The sequence below is a fragment of the Sceloporus occidentalis genome, unplaced genomic scaffold (genome assembly GCF_023333645.1).
Source record: "Sceloporus occidentalis isolate IW3139 unplaced genomic scaffold, rSceOcc1.0.p SCAF_4, whole genome shotgun sequence".
NCBI classification, from domain to species: domain Eukaryota; kingdom Metazoa; phylum Chordata; class Lepidosauria; order Squamata; family Phrynosomatidae; genus Sceloporus; species Sceloporus occidentalis.
The window spans coordinates 130,674,060-130,696,722 of record NW_028316984.1 but is presented as its reverse complement, the minus strand read 5'-3'; the positions used below and the strand labels follow the sequence as shown (position 1 = coordinate 130,696,722).

The window sequence follows — 22,663 nt, the reverse complement described above, 5'->3', positions numbered from 1 at the left end:
GTCATAAGGATGTAGAGCCTTTAGGTTCTTTCACCTTCTTTGTGGAATTGATTGCCAAGAGAGATTCGTGAAGTCCTGACACTAACCTGTTTTAGATGGAATATTAAAAATGTGGCTTTTAAAGGTTTTAGTTCATTCTAATTGCTATCATTATAAACCTATTGTTGCTTATTTGGGTTGTCTAATATTGTTAGCTCAGTCACTGCTTGGAGTTCCTTTCCAGGGAAATGGATGGAATATGAGCTTGGTAAATAAATACACTGTAATCTTGTGTAATATATCCTTGCTGGACTGCCTTGATCTGGCCCAATTTTCCTAGACCAGGGATAGCAGCAAACTGTTTTCACCTATAAATGCTATACTCACCTACAATTATGTTGTTCAGACTAGTTACAGGTTTGTCTTTTAACCTTGGATAGAAATTTTTAATTACTCCTGTCTGCAATTTGGATTTACACACAGTGTATGAATCTTTCCCCTTACTATTCATATTACAATAAGTGTCTTGATTTAATTTTCAATCATTGCTCTTTGCTTCTCAGTACCTATTTAGTGACCTATTTATTGCAGTACCTATTTAATCACTTCTTTATGTGCAGAATAGTGTTTGTGGTAGTTTTTGTGTTTGTGTTTTGTGCTTGTGGTAGTTTTTGTATTTAGCTTGGCATTCAATTTGCAGTGTCTATATTTGTGTACATTGGTTTACTGGTCTCCCTGAGTACTGTTTTGGCAGCTGTGATGTCTGCATGGTATCCTGAGCTGTCATGTGGGAGGAGGTGTCTGAAGACATTCCAGTGAGGCTGTAATTTTGCAGGTGATGTGATGGTCTTAAGTTAGGGATGCTATGGAAACAAGAAGAGGGCAGAAACGTTTTTGAAAACTGATGATACAGCTCCACCTTAATACAATGAATCAGGCTTTTTAAAAATATATATATATATATACTGCAGTCCTAAACTATGAATGGTTTTTTGCAGGAGGACCTGGAGCTTTAAAAATTGTGTAAATTGCACAGGATTGTAAAATGCAAAGGCAGGATAACAACAACAACAACAACAGCAACACTGGACTCAGATGTACAGATGACATCATTCAGTAACCAGAGCCTGGAAAAGTTACTTTTTTCGATTACCACTTTCCAGAATCTCTACCTCACACCCTCTAATTGCAATAGTTTGTCATGGGCAAATCCCAGTTAATCATCTGCAGTCCCACTTTTTCAGCTGCTTTTAAAATGTCTCAGTTTTTCTCTTCTCCTCCCACGCTCCCCCTTTGTTCTCAGTTTACTTCAGTTTAAATTCAATTCATTGGAGGGATAGGACAAGAGGGGGCAGAATCTCACTCTTCCCAGCAGACATAGACAAAGCAAACTGCTTCAATTTCTTCTGTCTTAAATATTCTTCCTTATTAATTACTTTTGCTATCTTTACACTCTGTTACTTGGCCACACATATCCCAGTTTTCGTCTGTGAAATGTTGGAGGGTATGCCATCTTCCATGGCCCTTGGTGATATTGCTGGGAAATTGTAGGAGGAGTTGTGCAAAATGTAACTTCTCCAAGCCCTAAAAATGACCCAGGATGTTTGCTGCCAGTGCAGTAGAGGGAGGTGATGTGACTACACCAGCAAAAGTGTAGGCTCTCAGCATTGGACAGAGCAATTATGTGTCCCAGAATGATTGAGGAAGAGATGGGATGGGAGAAATACCATGGGTAAAGTTCTTATTCTCTGTTCTAAACATTTTAAATATCTTACGATCTAAAATTTTGGATAAACTGAGTAGTTTTAATCCTATTGTAAAGTGTGCTGTCTCCCCTCTACTCAAAGCCATAATGTAGAAGGTTTGAAAGGTAAAAGCATACATGCACAAAATGTAAAGGAATATTTTTTTTCCATTAAAGCATCTATTTTAGATTGTTTTCCATAAGATAAAGTCCATTGCTGATGTCTAGTATTTTCTGAACATGGAAATTAATATCTCAAATGCATTATGATTTGCCTGGTGTTACATGATAAATGTGAGATAAGAAAACCATGGTAAATATGTGATGGATAGGAGTGCCCACTATCAGCTTCATCTGTTACGCCTGCTGCTTTACTTCCTGGAGCTGGAGGGTCTAAAGATGTTAGAACACATTCTGGATGGATGAACAGGAGACCACTGCTATACAGTTCATGCTGGAAACCACAAGGCTGGATGTCTGCAATGTAGACTACCTCTGTACCAGGTTCAGAAACTTCAGTTAGTTCGAAACATGGCAGCCAGGTTGATCACTGGTACTTCTAGGAGTGATCACAATATATGTGTATGTGCCTTCAAATCACCTGTCGATTTAGAACAACCCATGAATTTCATAGAGTTTTCTTAGGCAAAGAATACCAATTCCTTCATTATTATACCTATATTAAAATCATTCCACTGGCTGCCATTTAGTTTCCAGGCAAGGCAGAAAGTGTTGGTTATTACCTTTAAAGCACCACCTGGTTGGGTCCAGGTTCCCTATGGCACCATTTTCTCCTGTATAACCTACCCCATGCATTCAGGTCCTCTGGGGGACACTTACTTCAATCAGCTATGACTAGACTGGCAAGTTTTACCCAGATTACATGTTTTCAGCTGCCCTCAGACTGTGGAATGACTTGACAGCTGGTTGCACTGTCACACTTTAAAACAGCACTAAAGACCAGTCTCTTCCAGCATGTCTACCCAGATGCTTTTAAACTGCAAGTTCTTGTTCAATGTTTGTTAGTGTGTGTGTAGGTAACTTGCTAGAGCCATTCTCCATTAATGATCTATCTTCTCCATGGATATTCTAGAAGCTAACACTACTCAGAAGTCTGACCGCTTGAATTTCACAGATGAGGGTGTTTGTCTTAAGCTGACACATCTCCAGTCTTTGATGATCCACCATGTAAACATGTAATGTCAAGTACAGATCCTGCTATTTTACACACTGTGGCTCTAAGATGTATCTAAAACAGTGAAAAACATATTGTAGGGCAATTATGTTCCGAATCACCTCTACCACCATCACTCATCTACCCACCCACAGTGTAACTTCATATGAAAGAACAATGTGTCTCATGGCATTTAAGACTTATTGCAATATAAATAATAATAATAATAATAATAATAATAATAGGATTTATTTATATCCCATGCAATCACTGGGAATCTGGGCGGCTTACAACAGTGGGAATAATACAAAGCAATAACAATAAACATGAAAATAATAAAACAATATAGCAATACATAGCAAATAATCATCATCATCATCATCATCATCATCATCATCATCGTTTCATAACAATTCAATAATGACAAAGGATAACACAAAGGATTACACTCAAATCAGTAATTATTACAGGAAATCCCCATTTCCAACCCCTCATTCAAAAAATAACAAGGCAAATGCCAAAAAACAATGAAATAGTAAAACAAATAAAACATAGCACGTTACAAGATTACAGTTAAGAGGTTACAATTAAAAGATTACAGTCTAACACCCTGAAAAAGGGGGAGACTAAAAATTAGCAACAAAATAATGTTCTTCTTATCTCCCCAGGCTTTATGGGCCACTGCTCATTCTGAGTTGATCGGGGCTGGAGGGGGGGGGGGGCAAAGATGTTAAAGGGCCTCTCTTGCTAGTCCTTCATTCTCCTCCTGGGAAGTCCAAATGAATACAAAATGCAGAAGGCTATAGTGAGTGTGGGGAGACTCAGGAGCAGATCTGATAAGCTACTTAGAAAAGTTCCTTTTTTTAACCAAAACTCCCTGAATCTCCTAGCAGTTATGTCCCTGAAAAGTAATTTCCCCAAGTGCTCAGACTCTGTATATCAATAAGAATGTTATAACAAACATGTCTCTATTTCTACCTGTGAAGTGGAAAGTGTAGGACAAAGAGTATTTACTCACCTAATAAGTTCAGTGGCCTGTACTCTTAAATAAATGCGCATAAGGTTGTTGTCATAGCTTCAGAAAAACACATTATTATTTATTACATTTTCATGTAAATTGCCACCTAGTGGATGTACATGGCAATAGTTAAGAGTCAGTTTCTATGTTCACAATTATTTTTGGTTACTTGATAATTTCATACATATCACTGGCACAACATCTGTGAAGGCAGTTGACGAAGCCAATCAGCAGTAGACCTAAAACTATGACAACAGCAAACTTTAGATTTTCCTAGAGGAAAGAAACAAAATTAAAAACTTTTCCCTTCATAGTCAGTATAAAAGAATTGCTTTTAGCCAGTTGACTTGCATGTGTCGCTGCAAATCATCTACCTTTCTGCTCCCTCTCTCCTTGGCTTAAAATAAAAATACATAGGACACTTCAAAGGTATGCCTAAGTTGTGCCCATTCCAAGAGAGATCAGATGTGGCTACAGTGACCCATGATTTGATTATACCTTGTTTGGATTACTATAATACACTCTTTCTGGGGCTGCCTTTGGAGGCAGTAATCCAAAATGTTGCACCAAATTGCTGAGTGGGACTAGTTACAGGGAACATATAACTCCCTTGTTGAAATAGGGAGTTCACTACATTCTAGTTTGTTTCCAGGAACAGTTCAAAGTGTTGGTTATGACCCATAAAGCACTATACGGCTAGGATCCAGACTATCTGAGAGATCATAATCTCCCTCCACAAACCTGCCAGAGTTTTAAGATCCTCAAAGGGAGGGCTTTTTCTGTCTCTCCAGGGCCTGATTCCCACTACCTTTTAAACTGGATCACAAATCAGTTTGAACTAGTTCAAATCACCCTGGTTCCCACTTGAATCAATTCACTGAAGTGATTTGAAAAGGGGGGGGGACACACGCTAGACCCATTTAACCCATATATTTTTAACACTGATGTTTTCCGCAAGAGAGATTCAACATTAAGAGGAACTTCCCAACAGTAAGGGCTGTTCGACAGTGGAACACACTCCCTTGGAGTGTAGTGGAGTCTCCTTCCTTGGAGGTCTTTAAGCAGAGGCTGGATGGCCATCTGTCAGGGATGCTTTGATTTAGATTTCCTGCATGGCAGGAGGTTGGACTGAATGGCCCTTGTGGTCTCTTCCAACTTTATGATTCTATGATTCTATACTTTTTGGATTACAATCCCAGAATACCCTGCCATCATGGCCACAAGACGAATCATCCAAAAAGTATCCTCTCCAAACCCATCCATGGCCTTTTGTGGAAATAATCCACTGTCTACATTGAAAAATGGTTTCACTTTGTTCCCTTCCTGTTCAGCCTGATGAAGAATTCCATAGAACTTAAATGGCTTACCTATTTCTATTCTAGCATAAATTAATTTAAAAGAAAAAAAATCATGCCTACTTTTATCTCTAAAGATCAGCATAGCAGTCAGACTCTAAGACAAAGTTTTAACAGCATCTGGCTGATGGAGGTGACTGCACAGACACAAGACACATGCTCACCAAAACCTCCTCCCTGCTCAATTCTTTGCATTCCATTCTCTAGGAAACAAGGGCTATATGTTAAAGGAATGGTAAAAGCTTAACTCTTGTTCACTGTCTCCTCTATGTCCTTCTCTATGGTCTTCCCCTCTTCCATTTTAAATGTCACACCTCATTTGAAAGACACAAACCAGGTACTTTTGGGTGCATTTGCTTTTAAAAGGGAGGATTTGATTAAGGCTCTTCTAGCAATGCTGCTTGCAATTTAAACATATAATGTTTGGCTTGCCATATGTACCTTATTCCAGAAAGTTCACTGTGCCCAGGTTTGTGTTGAAAACCATGGAACCAACTTCGTTATGACTCATAAAGTCATATTGGTTCCAACAGGACTTTATCACAACTTTCTTTCACTGGATGAAGGCCAGAATATCTTAACCTTCTGTATCCTCAGAAATCAAAGCCTCATGCACCCTTTAAAACAGGTGCTTTAGGAGAGACATGAATAATGAAAAAATGACCATTGAAGAAAGCACTCATACATAGAAAGAGCTGCACTACAGCCACGTTACATCAATGAGCTACCAGCGTCAATGGCAACTGTGTACATACGATGAAAGTTTTATTAGCCAGCTGAAGAGATCTAGTAGTTCACACTTTCCAGATGCTTCCACATGTTATGATATATCCTCATAAAGATCTGCTCCTGGCAATTTCTTTAATCCCATAAGAACATACACCATGGCTTCTCTTTTGAACTCTATGTAGCATACTTTAATGTTGTTGTTTTTTGCTGCCGCCTCTATTCACAACAATTGGATTTTCAAAAAAAACCCCTTTGTTTCCCTTCAGATGTCAAAATAACAGGGGTCATTTTCTCTCCCACCCCTCAAAATACAGCTAACTTCAAAGTGGTTCCCTTAAAGGCAGATTTCTGAAAAGTTCAGAAGCTGTGTTCATTTGTTTCCAGACCATCTGAAAGAGTTAAAAAACTACGGCTGATCCAAAATAGGATCACCAGATTTGACCATATTATTTCTGTGCCTCATTAGTGGTTTTGGTTCCAAATCCATTTTGGGATGAATTTTATGTGCTGGTATTAGGCTTTAAGACACTGAATGGCTTGTAGCCAAGTTACTTGAAAGACACACACACACACACACACACACACGATCTTAGCCAAAAGGCCAAGAAGTTTGAAATACAAACTTCTCCCATATGTCTAGCTACCTAAACCAGAATATTGTCTTCATAAACTCTGGTCAAAGTCTTTCCTCCAAAGAAAATAAGGTAGATTGCATGGAGAAGATCTTTTTGGTGATGGCCCTCTGATTATAGTATTATAGCCTTTCAGAAGAGGTTAACCTAGTAAACTTGAGTCCTTTTGCTCCCCCTTCAGTTTCACAGAATGCATTACATTTTAATCATACCTTTCCTCCAGGAAAGCATACTTCGTTCACTTTTATCCTCACAGTAATCACAAAAGTAGGTTAGTCTGTCAAAGAAAATGAATGGCTTAATGGCAGCCAGTGTGAACAGTTTAGGGCCTCATATAACAATAGCCTCTGTAATGACATCCTCCCCAAAGACAATCTGAACATACATGCATTTGTATTGATCTATATTTTAAAACAAAAAATTGTAGAGTTTCTACCTCTCTGGGGAACAGGTCTTTTGTTTTTAAATTAAGTTTTATACACTTTGCAGAATCATAGATTTGGAAGAGACTACAAGGGCCAGCCAGTCCAACCCCCTGCCATGCCTGAAATCTCAAGCAAAGCATATGCGACAGATGACCATCCAGCCTCTGTTTAAAGATCTCCAGGGAAGGAGACTCCACCACTCTCTGAGGGAGTGTGTTCCACTGTCGAACAGCCCTTACTGTCAGGAGGTTTCTCCTAATGTTGAGGTGGAATCTCTCTTCCTGTAGCTTGCATCCATTGTTCCGGGTCCTGTTCTCTGGAGCAGCAGAAAACAAACTTGCTCCCTCCTCAATATGATATCGCTTCAAATTTTTAAACAGGGCTATAAAATCACCTCTCTTCTCCAGGCTAAACATCCCCAGCTCCCTAAATCATTCCTCATAGGGCATGGTTTCCAGATACTTCACCATTTTAGTCAACCTCTTTTGGACACACTCCAGTTTCTCAATGTCCTTTTTGAATTGTGGCGCCCAGAACTGGACACAATATTCCAGGTGGGGCCTGACCAGAGCAGAATATAGTGGCACTATTACTTCCCTTGATCTAGACACTGTACTTCTATTGATGCAGCCTAAAATCGCATTGGCCTTGTTAGCTGCCGCATCGCACTGTTGACTCATGTTCAACTTGTCGTCTACTTGGACTCCCAGATCCCTTTCAGACATAGTCTCATTCAGCCAGGTGTCCCCCATCCTAAACGAGGGAAGAAAAAGGTGATCCTGAATTGGAAAAGCAATACAGCCATCATAATATACAGGTTTAGCATCCCTTATCTGCTTGGAACCAGAGGTGATTTTGGATTTTTTTCAGATTTTGAAATAATGAGACAGCTTTGAGATGGGGTTCAAGTCTACATATGAAATTCATTTATGTTTCATATACATCTTATACACATAGCTTGAAGGTAATTTTATATACACTATTTTAAAATCATTTTGTGCATGAAACAAAGTTTGTGTACATTGAACCACCAGAAAGCAAAGATGTCACTGGATTTTGAAACATTTTTGATTTCCATATAAGGGATGCTTGGCCTGTACATAAAATAAAGACAAGTGGCAGAAGGAAAAGAAGAAAAGGAAGCACACTCTTATAGAGATAGACTGAAGAGCATGTTTTTTGTAAAGCTAGTGGGTCTTGTTTACCCAAGACCAAACCATCCCATAGTGCCTTCGATTACAACAGAGATCAATTAAAATCCCAAGTAGGTGGTTTTTCCCCACCTCAGTCAGTGTAGTTGTTGTAGACTCCAGCAGTGGTCTGATTGATTTTTGTTATGTTTTGCCAAACCTGAACCACCATGGGTGGTATGCTCGTGTCTTCAAGTCACCCATTGGCATATGGTGATCCCATGAATTTCATAGGGTTTTCTTAAGCAAGGAATGCTCACAGGTGGTTTTGCAAGTAACTTCCTCTGAGATATAGCCTATGTCACCTGGTATTCTTTGGTGGTCTCCCATGCAAGTACTAACCAGAGCTGACCCACCTTCATACTCCTCAACAGTTATGGAGATCATTTGTCCTATGTTGTTTAATCTCTCATCTCTTGTTTCAGTTCTCAAAAACTGTTGTTAACTACCCTTAAGTCATCCCTGACTCATGGCAATCCCTGTGGATGAGACATCTCTAAGACACTCTATCCTCCACTGCTCTGCTTAGATCCTGCCGTTTAATGCCCATGGGCTCCCTCATTGAGTCTATCCATCTGGCATGTTGTCTTCCTCTCATTCTACTACCATGAGTCATGCTTTCTCATAATGTGGCCAAAGTGTGAAAGCCTCAATTTGATCATTTTGGCTTCCAGGGAAAGTTCAGGCTTGATCTGTTCAAGGACCCATTTGTTTGTGTTTTTGGCTGTCCATGGTGTTCTTAGCACTCTTCCCAGCACCACATCTCAAAGGAGCTGATTTTCTTTTTATCTGCCTTCTTCACTGCCCAACTCGCACATCTGTACATGGTGATAGGAAATACAATGAATTGGATGGTTCTAACTTTGGGGCTCAGTTGTATATCTTTATTTTTTAGGATCTTTTCTAGTTTTTTCATTGCTGCTCTTTTCATTCCTAGGGGCTCGACCCAAAAGGGTGGTCTGGACCTGGAGTCTGCCCATTTTGCTCCCAAGGGAGCCTGCAGCAACCAAACCATGTGGGCTCCCTCTGCACCAAAAAGAATCTACTAAAAGCGGGGGTTTTTGGCGGGTGCGGGTGCCGCCATTAGCACACTGTGGCACATCCATGATGCAAGCGCTACGCCACAATGTGCAGATGCTGCGCTACGCTTGCATCATCATAGCAGCTCCCATGTGGGCAGGTGGCTGCCATGATGGTGCCGCCACTATGCACTAGAATTCGGGAGTGTGTGGATGCTGCACGCTCCTGAATCCTAGTTTCGGCCTGACGACAGCGCTTTCCATTCATCTGTCTCAGGCCCTACCTAGTCTTCTTTTTATTTCTCAACTGCAGTCTCTGTTCTGATTTCCCACACCTCCATTGACAATAATAGGATTTGAGATCCTGAGGTTTTTTGTATCTGTGTTTGGGGGTGGGGCCTGGCACCTAATCCCCATAGGTGGGGCAGGCCAACGGTAAAAGGATTACACTGGCAGGATTCTGCTTGCACAATCACAGTCAGGACAAGGCCCTTGGACAGTATCTCAAAAGGCACAACACCAGCATAAGTACATCACTTAAAGCATATTGGCCTTTGTCATTAGCAGCTTCTCAACAACAGGTTTTGTCACTCCTTCCCTGCCTTGTACTTTAAGAAGCACATCAGTATCCCAAGAGTGAGTGTTTAGCCTTAGCAATTAATTTTGCTCCAAGCTGGCTTTATTTGAACCATGATGCAGCATGGCCTGAACTTTGAGATGGACATTTAGCCCAGTGCTTCTCAAATTTTGGTCTTCAAGATATTTTGGACTCCAGGTCCCAGAATGCCTGACTGTTTTTGAAGGTGAGTGAGGTTTCTCAGAGCTGAAGTCCAAAATACTTGGGAGGACCAAGGATTGAGAACTGCTCTGCTGAGAACCTAACTTGCTCCATTCCCACTGGAGGCTATGACAAGCCTGGCAGCTGGACTAACATGGCCATGCAAAACAGAGGGAGAGGAGAAGGATATGGTGCTGGGGGGAACCCACCATTAATCTATATTGGTAAATAGCTGGCAAGTTCTGGAGTAGGTCAGTCCTTTCCAAGAGAAACTTCTTTTAAAAAATAAACTTCAAACATGCAAATGTTCCTTGCTATCTCATTGTGAAGAAAACTCTTGAGAAGGGTGTGAGCAAACCTATGGTGATGCTGCTCATTATAACATCTTTCTTCCCCAATTTAATGTTTTAATTTGGCAGTTGATGAGTTTTCAAATACAATTAAACAGCTATTATAGCCACCTCTACCATCCTACTGTGCCAATGCATCAGATCCTGTCTTTGCATTTTACAGTACTGTTGTTTGATTTAACTTAATACAATTTGTTTATAGAGAAGGAGGAGGAGAGGAAAGAATCTTAAAAAAAAAAACGGATCCCAAGAAATGAGAAAAACAAGATAGTAAATCTTAATTTGTGCCATGTGGTATGCTCCTATTGTCATGTGCTCAGGGCCATATTCTCTATAAAACTCATGAAAAGGGTGCCAAACTGTTTGAAATTCAATCTCTTATTGTAGTCTAGTATAAAGTATCTTTTCATGAGCTGGCAGTATTAGGAGATCTTGATTGATATCCAATATTGATATTAACAGTATTCTTGGATTTCTGATTTTGTAATGTTTTATGTGGAGCTGTCAGTATAGCTTTGGCAAATTATCCTTCTTGTCCATCCTTAAGGAATTAGTTTCTTTTTCATTCTTTCATTCTAAAAAACATTTCATAGCTAGGGAACAGCTATCTGACAGGACTTTGGTCATAGAGAACTCATTATTTTTATAAAGGAGGAAGGAAGGAGGAGAAAAAGAAGAAAGAAATGTGGCAGCACCTTTATTCTAGCTAGTTTTTATTTTTGCATGCACTTTTTTTTTATATAAACCTTCTTCTTCAGATGCAGTGCCAAGTATTATCATTATTTTTACTTTCATAATATTCTTTATTACAACAAAACGGAGCTTATTCCTAAGTGGTTGTACAAATATTTGTACAACTCATGTTTGTTACATAAACTGCCTAAAAGCTGAAGCTGCCTCAAGTGCTGTCAGTTTTATATAAAGAATTTGAGCAATGCTTCTCTTTCCATGGAAATGAATGAGATTTTTCTTTGGCCAGATTGTGCAAAGAAAAAGCATGCCTCATGTGCTGTTTCTGTTTGCACTTGTAATTCATCACAATTGTCAGGCTTATGAGGACTAAAAAGAACAGGGTCAGCCCTATCTTGAGACTTTATACCTGCTGCCCACTTAGCCATCACTGCCTGTCTTTTTGCTGACTCTCTTCGCACCACTATCTCCATCCCTGTCCAGTTCAGTCCTTGCTTAGGACCTCAGCTCCACCTTTAAAATGCTGCCACTGACATTGCCAGGAGTAGGAAAAGTGCATTGATTAGGTGAGGGAAGGACTTGAGTGACTGCCATTGATGATCAATTGCTAAGTGGTGAGTCAACATAAAAGTGAATCTCATAGATTCAATGGGTCTAGTTGGAACTAGCAAGAGGATCCAGGATAATGAGAGCAGGCACACAGGTAGGGGAAGGAGGCAATCTTTTTGCCCATTTCAGATACAGCCTGGCTTGGGTCTCAGCTCTGGGGGTGGAAGCACATAGGGGTGAGGTTCCTCATAGCAAGAGGGTGATGTTCCTGTGAGTTCTTCCATGATATTCCATATAGATGGTTTGGGGCTAGACGCTGTGTCTTGGCTAACTTGCCTCAAATGAGTGTAGTAAGAATAAAATGGAATAATTCCTTCACAATTCTCGCTTCCTTGAAGAGCAAGATGTACATGATTTCTGATATGACATACACAGAGCAGAAATAGCAAAACTAATAAAGTTCTTGCATTATCCCCAAACTGTGTCTCCAACATGCACACCAGAAAGCAGCCTCTCTGCAGCATGCACACCAGAAAACAGCCTCTAATCAGTAATGAAACTATGACCTGATTATGACCCAAAAATACCTCTTGCAAGGGGCTGCAAGGGACAGCAGTTGTCTACAAAGCTGTACCTGATATTAAATGAATCACAGGCCTACCAATACCAGTTTGCCTTCAGGGTATTTTATACATAATTCATCACCATGTTACTAGCCCTCAACCACTTTACATCCTATAATAAAACCAAAGATCTGGTGGAGGTTACTTAGTTGATAGCAGTCCCCAAGACCAGTCATGACAGCTTGCATAAGTGTAAATCTATTGTCTAGGATTATTTGCTTGCAGGCAGTAGAAATCAACATTTGTTGAAAGCTCTTGGCTTGTTTTCTTTCTCTAGTTTGTTCTGCAGCCAATCAAGTTTGATCAGTCCAATAATTATTTTTCCCTCTTCATGTGATGTGTGCACATGCATTTTCTTCCTTTTTGCAATAATTCTTTTATACACAATGAGCTCCCTCCTCTATTGGAAAAAACAAGTGAGCAGACATGAAAGCTATGTGAATAAAAGTTGGCAGATGGCAATCAACCTCCTCTCCAGCTATTGTTCTTTTTGCTTTTAGCTGCCAGCTCTGAAGAGACAAGGCCTGTGGCTCCAAGTTCACATGGAGTCTTCTCGTAAGTCCCATTGAACAATTAATGGCTTAGTTGGCGTGACAAATTAAGGAGGGCCATAAAGAAGGATATGGATTTGGAAAATGTTGATATAATAGTTACCAGATTGGAGGTTTTACAACATCAGTGGGAAATAATTTATGGGCTTTATTACACAATAGATTTGTTGCACTATTGCACAGGTTTAGTTCAATGTTTTTTTTTCTTATCATACAGTATTATGACTCTCTCATTGTTGCACTGCATTTCAGTCATTATTGGATTGCATATTTTTTGATATTAGAGCCATTAATGGGATAACACCATTAATGTCTCCAATATCACTGCTGTCTGGATGTTGCTTCTGATGCAATCATTTTGTTCCATTGCAAATGTGATATGCTGGCAGTCATGTGGTGTGAGTGGGCAAAAACAAAGCTGTGGCCCACGGACTGGAAATGATCAATATATATTCCAAGTCACAAAAAAGGAGACACAAAAGATTACAGTAACTACAGGACCATTGCACTAATTTCCCATGTAAGTAAAGTCATGCTTAAAATTCTTCAGCAAAGACTCCTACCATATATGGAGTGAGAAATCCCAGAGATGCAAGCTGGATTCAGGAAAGGAAGAAGCACTAGGAAACACATTGCAAATACACAATGGATAATGGAGTGCACCAAAGAATTCCAAATGAACATCTACATGTGTTTTATTCACTACAGCAAAGCCTTTGACTGCATAGATCACAAAAAGCTGTGGAATGTGCTGAAAGAAAGGGGAGTGCCACTACATTTTGTCCTGATGTGTAAGCTATACTGAGGACAAATGGCATCAAAACTGAATATGGAGAGACAGAATGGTTCCCAGTCAGAAAAGCAGTCAGGCAAGGGTGCATCCTATCACCCTACTTATTCAACCTGCATGCAGAAAATATCACATGCAGAGCAGGATTAGATTCAAGGCAGGAGGAGTGAAGATTGGAGGAAGGAACAACAACCTAAGATAAGCAGATGACCCCATAATAATAGCAGAAACCAACAAAGACCAAAGAGCAGTTACTGAAGAAGGTAAAGGGGGAAAGTGCCAAGATAGGCTTAATGATGAACATTAAGAAAACAAAAATAGAGACCATGGAAAATCTACAAGAATTCATCCTAGATAATGAGAAAATTGAAGTTGTCAAAGAATTCCCATACCTTGGATCAAATATAGACCAGAATGGTGTCTGCAGTCAAGAATTTAGAAGAAGAATAGAATTGGGAAGGGCAGCTATGAAAGAACTGGACAAGATCCTAAGTGCAAAGATATAACTGTGAACACTAAAGTGAGGATTGTTCAAGCCATTGTATTCCCCATCATTCTGTACAGATGTGAGAGCTGAACAGTGAAGAAAACCAATAGAAGGAAAATCCACTCATTTGAGATGTGGTTCTGGAGAGGAGTGCTGAGAATACCATGGATGGCCACGAAAACAAACAATTTGGTTCTAGAGCAGATCAAGCTTGAACTCCCTCTTGAAGCCAGGATGACTAAATGGTTTCCTGCCAAGTCAGAATGACTTCCTGCCAAGTTAATTGAATACAAAATAATTGTAGCCCTTCTGGAGCAGGAGGCAGGAATCCAGAGTGTATTTAAAAAGGAGAACTATCAGGAGTGTAAAGGATTAGGAGTACAGTGGACCCTTGTTATACGCTGGGGTTTGGTTCCAAGATCCCCCGTGTATAACAAAATCCGTGTATGCTCAAGTCCCATTAGATATAATGACAAAGCAAAATGGTGTCCCTAATAATAAATGGAAAATCAAGGTTTGATACTGGAAATTTATACTTTTTTTTTAACATTTTCAAACCGTGTATGCTTGAATCCGTGTATAACAAATCCGTGTATAAGAAGGGCCGACTGTACTGGCAGAGAATCAACTGGTCTCTCACTATTAGGAGTTTATCACACAGAGGCAGAAACTAGATTTAAAGTGCAAACAACCCACTATGTAGCAAAGGCATTCACATATTGTATCAATTTGCTAAATTGAAAGGGAAATTTTTGTAACATTCACATTGTAGCATTCACATATTACACACACAATTTTTTTTAAAAAAAGTCTCTTGCAAAGTGAGGTGCCGTGTCGGCAGCAAGCAGAAAGGGAAATGTAGCACAAGCAGACACATTCTATCAATATGTATATGCATCAACCTGTAGAACTATTCACATAGTCGGTCAAAAATAAAAATTCCGAGAGAGAGAGAGAGAGAGCTGCTTGCGAGAGGGGAGGCATGTTCTGCCCTCTGTCCTCCTCTGACCTAATCCCTCCCCTGAACTTGACCCAATCATGACCGAGGCCAAGTTTACATTTGCCGGGACCTGGTTTTTCTCAAAAAATACAGGTAAAACTCCGCTTTCAAAAGACCCGCGCCAAGGGGCATTTGCCCCTCAACGGGTGTGCAAATTCAGGTGTTAAAGAATCAGGGCCAATATGAACTTCCCGCTTTTAATCCAAAGGTAGTCTGAATGGCTCCTTAGTGGTTAATGCCAACTAAAATGGACTCACTGAAACAACTGTTGATTGGTGAATTGAAACATCAGTAAGTCTTACTGATGATCTTAGCTCTCATTGGGACTAATGATGGGATTCCGGTCTTGATTTGGTATACGGCATTAACATAAGATTTAGCATTACCAAGTTAGCATTACCAAGACACCCAGGAACAAGCTTCCCAGAACTCAGAGCCAGGTCTGACTCTCAGGCATGAACATTCTTCTCCAGTCCTCAGGATAAGAGCGAGGAGTCTCCAGATGAGAGAACTATTTTGAAAAGTGTGTTTGTATGTATATGTTGGGGTTTAGTTCTGGGGCCCTCCATGGATACCAAAATCTGTGAATGCTCGAGTCCCATTTGGAAGGTAATTTAAGTTTCCAAAGGCTTCAGCCTTTTTAAGGAAACAAAAATATTTAAATATCAAAATATCAAAGCAAAGCCTGTTAGTGTCTAGCTTCAAAACAGCAGTGTAGCAGAAATATGCTCTTGTCTAACTATGCTTTCCTATGTTTACTAATGGCTTTAATCTATATTTACATAAAAGGCTATATCCTAATCTAGTGAATGGTTCAGGTAAAAATAAATATTTATGTCACCATCTTTCCAAAAAAAGTTGAGAGAGCAGGAAGATAGAAACACAACTGCTCAGATTAAAATCTTTGAGCGAAAATGTCAGTTAGTCACAAAGGGGGAGTGACATAAGTCACATGGTTAGTTTGAATGAGAGAGAGGGGAGTTTGCATGGAGGAATTCCCTATCTAACTAAGGGGGGGGAATGCAAAAATCTTCCAACTCCATTAAATACAGTGATGTAGTAAAATTATGTCCTGTATATAAAATGACAAAATCAAGGTTTGCTTTTTGGAATAGCAGCTTCATTTATATACCACTTCATACCGCCTAAGCAGTCTCTAAGCAGTTTACAACTGTAAGCTAATATATATTTTCAAGCCATGGATAAGGAATCCATGGATACACAGGCTCACCTGTATTTACTGAAACATTTTGTTACAGCTCCCTTTTTTTCAGGATATGTAATGTTAAACTGTGTATTTTTTGAATTGGACCAGATATAGTCAAAAACAATGTAATACTGGTTAAAGATGGCCTTCCACCTGTACAGCTATAATTCTGTATCCATTTGCCTTGTAGTAAGTCCTATTAAATTAATTGAGATATTCTTATCAGATGGAATTATGGATTGTGCTGTAAGACAGTCATCTGTTTGCACTAGTGCTTTCAGGTCAGATTGATGTATTCATTTTTGTTGTGCTTCAATGTGTATTTTCATGCCTGGTCACTAAAAGTTTCTTTTCTATCCTTAGAATTCTGGGTTTCTTTCTTCTTCACATACCCTCATAGCACATGAATAAATAAGACAGCACCGTGTAATTTGATTACCTTTATATAATTAAATATAGGATGCCTGTTTTATAATCGAGGACACACGATTCAGAAGCCTGCCAGCTGTCACTTCACAACTTTCAATTCAACAACTGCTTTTAGTTTAATATTATGTAATCAATGGAACACTCTGTGAAAGCCTATAAGATATGTATGATATCCCCCTTATCGTCTGTTATGCACTGTGAAGTCATCTGGTTCAGTACAGGAAATCACAGCAGAACTAGCAAGACAAATTCACATCCCTGCCGGCATGGAGTCTAATGCTAATCTCCCTTAAGTCATTAAAACAGAATCCCTTTATTTATTTTATTGGTCTCCAGCTGCTTCCTTCCACCTTTCGTATATGGCCTAAGCCAAAAGGCCTTGTCTTTATCCTTTCGTAAAGTTCCATGCTTCCTTCCCTCCTTTTGACTCACCCTCTTCTTCCTAAATCCTTATCAGCCCATCTCGTTCCCTATATGTATTTATGTGGTTTTCCCTCCTTTCCACAGTGGTGTAAATCCAGCTCAGACTAATTCATTTACCCACAGCCTGATGTTTTCTTTCTCTCCTTTTCTGCTCCCTTTCTCACTCCCACCCCCATATACACAGCTAAAGAGAGTTCCTTGGGAGAGACAGAGCTACAGCCAGGCTCAGATCCTGCTGGAATGGATGGCAGTTACCTCAATGTGAAAGAGACTGGAGTGAAGGTATCTCAAGAGAGAGCAAGCAACGATCTTCCCAGCCCAATGGACAAGACTGATTCAGAGAGCAACAAAGGCAAGAAAAGACGAAACCGCACCACCTTCACCAGCTATCAGCTGGAAGAGCTGGAAAAGGTCTTTCAGAAGACCCATTACCCAGATGTCTATGCCAGAGAGCAGCTAGCCATGAGGACAGATCTCACTGAGGCACGAGTACAGGTAAGGGCAGAAGCTTTGGGAGATGTTTCAGAGGAAACAGGCAGACATATGGGCTTCTGTTTCTACACTTATTGCTGCTATTGTATCTGCCCCTGTATGGCAGTGTACCATAGCAGTGGGGGGACTGTGACTCCCATGATCCCCTATCCCTAGCTATACTATCTAGGATAGACAAGAGCTGCAGTCCAGCAACATCTGGAGGTCACATGATTTTCATTCCTGGTGTTACATCTGCTTTCATATGAACCATATAGCAACTTCCTTTCCATTTGTCTGGGGTCAGTTTTATTCTCCTTACCACAATCTGTGTGGCCGGTAAACAATTGGATTCCTCTCCCAGGGCTAGTGGAAAAAAAAGGAAAAGAGATGGTGTCAAAATAATACTGATTGTGGAAACCTCTGGATAGTCTATCCCACCAGCTTCCTTTAGATTGAGGATAGGTACTATGGAGCCCTCTCAGTATTGCAGAACTACCAATTCCAGAAGCCTTAGTCAGCATAACCAGTGGAAAAGAATGCTGGGAGCTGCAATTAAACAACATCTGGATGGCCACAGCATCTTTGCCATATACATTAAGCAGGACAGAAGGCAACCTGTGACCAAATCGTCAACCAGATTCCATGCACCTCAGCAACATCTCTTTTATTGTCCTTCCGAGAAATCACCAAACCAACTTAATTTATTATGTATGTCTTTATTTATATTTGCCTGCTTTTCCTCCAATGAGCTCAAAAGACAGCATAGATGTAAATCTCCACTTCACTTTATCCTCATAACCACTCTGTGAAGCAAGTCAGGCCAAGACAGAGTGACTGGTCCAAGCAGAATCAGTGAGTTTCATGACTCAGAGGGTACTTGAATTTGGGCTTCCTAACTGTCATTCTGGCACTAACCATTTTATACTATGGTCTGGTGTAACTATTGCTTCACAAGCATCTCCCACTCATCACCAAAATCAGATGAGCCACAGAGCTGAAAGATAATGAGAGATCTAGCTAGATCAAGCTAGCTTGCTCCTCTTACATTTTCTCTTCTGTTGACAACTAAAAAAAATTGTCCAAGATCCAGTCACAAAGCCAGTTTGATGGGACTGATAAAACACCATTCAGTGTTGCTTGATTCTGCCTCTGAATCTCTCTGGTTTAACATGTGATAGTAAGGCACCTTAATAAAAACCAGGCACCTGAATAGAAGAGCCCACTTAGAGTGCCATAATAATTTTGTGAGTTGCTGAAAACTGTTGACTTTTTGATTTGAGAGGAAATGTTTCTTGTTCCTTGGCATCTTTCCAGATAACAGAATTGTTCACTTGTTTGGTTGCCTAGTATGTTAGTCTCCACAGCTGGTGTGATAGAATCACAGAATCATAGCATTGGAAGAGACCACAAGGGCCATCCAGTCCAACTCCCTGCCATGCAGGAACACAGAATCAAAGCACCCCGACAGATGGCCATCCAGCCTCTGATTAAAGACCTCCAAAGAAGGAGACTCCACTACACTCCGATGGAGTGTGTTCCACTGTCAAACAGCTCTTACTGTCAGGAAGTTTTTCCTAATGTTTAGGTTGAACTTCTTTTCCTGTAGCTTGCTTGCATCCATTGTTCCGGGTCCTATTCACTGAAGCAACAGAAAACAAGCTTGCTGCATCCTCAATATAACATCTCTTCAAATAGGGCTATCATATCATCTCATAACTTTCTCTTCTCCAGGCTAAACACACCCAGCTTACTCAGTCTCTCCTCATAGGGCATGGTTTACAGACCTTTCTCCATTTTGGTCCCCCTTCTTTGGACATCCTTTTTGAACTGTGGTGCCCAGAACTGGACAGAGTATTCCAGGTGAGGCCTGACCAAAGTAGAACCGAGTGGCACTGTTACTTACTTTGATCTAGACACTATACTTCTATTCATGCAGCCTAAAATCACATTGGATTTTTAACTGCTGCATGACATTGTTGACTCATGTCCAACTTGTGGTTTACTAGGACTCCTAGTCTTGTTAAGCCAGGTGTCCCCCATCCTATATCTATGCATTTCATTTTTCCACCATAAGTGCAGTGCCTTACATTTCTCCATGCTGAAATTCATTTTCTTAGCTTTGGCCCAGCTTTCTAATCTATTCAGGTCATTTTAAATTTTGATCCTCTCCTCTGGGATATTAGCTATTCCTCCTAATTTGTTGTCATTTGCAAATTTGATAAACATGCCCCCAATTCTGTTATCCAAGTCATTGATAAAGATGTTTAATAGCACTGGCCCCAGGACAGAGCCCTGTGGCACCCCACTGGTCAGTTCTTTCCAGGATGAAGAGGAGCCATTGTTGAGCACCCTTTGGGTTTGGCCAGTCAACCAATTACAAATCCATTTAATAGTTGCATTCTCTATCCCACATTTTATTAGCTTGTTTGCAAGAATATCATGGAGAACCTTGTCAAAGGCCATACTGAAATCAATATATGCTTTATCCACACTATTCCCTTCATCTACCAAGCTGGTAGTTTTATTTTTTAAAAAAAGATGTCAGATTAGTCTGGCATGACTTGTCTCTCTGAAACTGATGTTGACTTTTTGTGATTATGGCATTCCCTTCTAAATGTTCACAGACTTTCTGTTTAATGAGCTGCTCTAGAATAATTCCTTGTATTGATGTCAGACTAACTAGACAATAATTGTTGGGGTCCTCTTTTTTTTCCCTTTTTGAAGATGGGGACAACGTTTGCCCTCCTCCAGTCTGCTGGGACTTCTCCAGGAGTTCTCAAAGATTATTGCTAAGGGTTCCGAGATTATATTTCCCAGTTCTTTTAATACCCTTGGATGTAGTTCATCTGGTCCTGGAGACTTAAATTCATTTAGATTAAACAGGTATTCCTATACTACCTCTTTACTTATTCTGTGCTGCATTTCCCCTGTTCTGTCCTCTGCTCCATTTTCCTCAGGTTGAGCACCCTTTTCCTTTTCTGAGAAGACTGAAGCAAAGAAGGTATTGAGTAATTCTGCCTTTTCTCTGTCCCCTTTCAGCATTCTACCAACTTCTCTACACAGTGGTCCTACCATTTCCTTCTTCTTCCTTTTGCTATGGATATAATCCCCCAAAAGCCCTTTTTATTGTTCTTAACCTCTCTAGCAAGCCTGAGCTCATTGTGCACTTTTGCTTTTCTAACTTTATCCCTACACATGCTGGATATTTGTTTGAATTCCTCTTTGGTGATGTCCCCCTTTTTCCATTTCTTGTACATGTTCTATTTAAAACTTAGCTCAGTTGAAAGCTGTTTATTCATCCATCCATCCTGGTTTCTTGAGGAGGAGCCCTGGTGGCGCAGTGGTTAAATGCCTGTACTGCAGCCACTCACTCAAAACCACAAGGTTGCGAGTTCATGACCAGAAAAAGGGCTCAAGCTTGACTCAGGCTTGCATCCTTCTGAGGTCATTAAAATGAGTACCCAGATTGTTGGGGGCAAATTAGCTTACAGTTGTAAACCGCTTAGACACTGCTTAGGTGGTATGAAGCGGTATATAAATGAAGCTTGTTTGTTTGGTTTGTTTTGAAACACCTCCCATTTTTCCTCCTCATTGGAACTGTTTGAAATTGTGCCTTTAGTATCTCCCTTTTGAGAAACTCCCATTCACACTGAACTCTCTTTTCTTTTTAGTATTCCTGACCATGGAGTCATCCCCATTATTTCCCTAGGTTTATTGAAATCCACTCTCTTAAAGTCTAGAATGTATGTCTGACTATGCCTGGCTTCTCCTTTCCACTGTATAACAAACTCTGAGAGAACATGTTCACTCTCACCTAAGGATCCCACCACTTGCCACCCATTAACCAAGTCATCCCTGTTGGTTAGAATCAGATCTAAAACAGCTGATTCTTTTGTTGCTTCTTCCATCATCTGGACAATGAAATTGTCTTCGAGGCAAGCGAGGAATTTGCAAGACCTTAAAGTTTTGGATGAGTTTTATTTCCAGCCAGGGTTGCCATAATTGTCCACTATTACCAGGGACAAAATGTCTAGACCAAACTGTATGTCTAGACCAAACAAAATGTCTAGACCAAATTCTAGACCAAACTGTAGGACAACTGCAGGACAAAACTCAGCCCAAAATGTGGGACATTTAAGAAAATGGAGGGCCTTAAATGTCCTACATTTTGGGCTGAGTTTTGTCCTGTAGTTGTCCTACAGTTTGGTCTCGAATTTGTCCTACATTTTGTCCCTGGTAATAGTGGACAATTATGGCAACCCTATTTCCAGCAAATTTCAAGATAGTTGAAGTCACCCATCACTACTACATCTCTCCTTCCTGAGTGTGTGGTCAATTGTTCTAGAAAGGCATTATCCAATTCCTCAGTCTGACTTGGAGGTCTGTAGTAGACTCCCACCATAACATCCCTGTTGTTTTCCTCCCCTTTAATTTTTACCCAGATGTTCTCCACCTGGCTTCCAGGATTTAAGTCCTGGATCTCTTCACTGGTGTAAATGTCCCTGACATATAGTGCTATTCCTCCTCCTTTCCTGTTTGGCCTGTTTCTCTTAAAAGGTTATACCTCTCTATTTCTACATTCGAATAATAAGGCTCATCCCATCAGGTTTCAGTGATGCCTATTATATTGTATTTGCTTTGTTTTTCTAGGAGTTCAAGTTCATCTTGTTTATTTCCTATGCTCTGTGCATTAGTGTAAACACATCGAAGACCATGGGTCCTCCCCACTAGCTGCCAGTGTAAAAATTTTTTCCCTCCCACTGTTGGGTCCTTGCATTATTTGCCTTGTTCCCTCTATAACACTTTGACCAGTATCTTCAGCCCTTGATGTACTCCTGCTTTCCAAAATATTGTCCCCCTCCCCTACGTAACTCAGTTTAAAGCCCTCCTGAACAGATTTTTGACACTATTGGCAAAAACATTTCTGCCAACTGGCATGAAAACCATATTGACATATGAAGACTATTTGCCTTGTGATGTTAATAAAGCAGTTCGTCTGTCTCCATTTTCTGCACCTTCAGGACCTTTCTCTGTGGGAGGCTCCCCA

The 22,663-nt window shown here is 40.3% G+C and overlaps 1 protein-coding gene across 2 annotated transcripts in view; it reads left to right on the top strand.

The window, feature by feature from the left end:
* Positions 1-22,663, top strand: part of ALX4 (ALX homeobox 4) — a 107,722-nt gene that overhangs the window by 42,856 nt on the left and 42,203 nt on the right. For both annotated transcript variants that reach the window (XM_089523503.1, XM_089523502.1), the window contains one exon: positions 17,327-17,637. In XM_089523503.1, the coding sequence (XP_089379629.1) occupies positions 17,327-17,637 (311 nt within the window). The remainder of the gene's footprint in view (positions 1-17,326; positions 17,638-22,663) is intronic.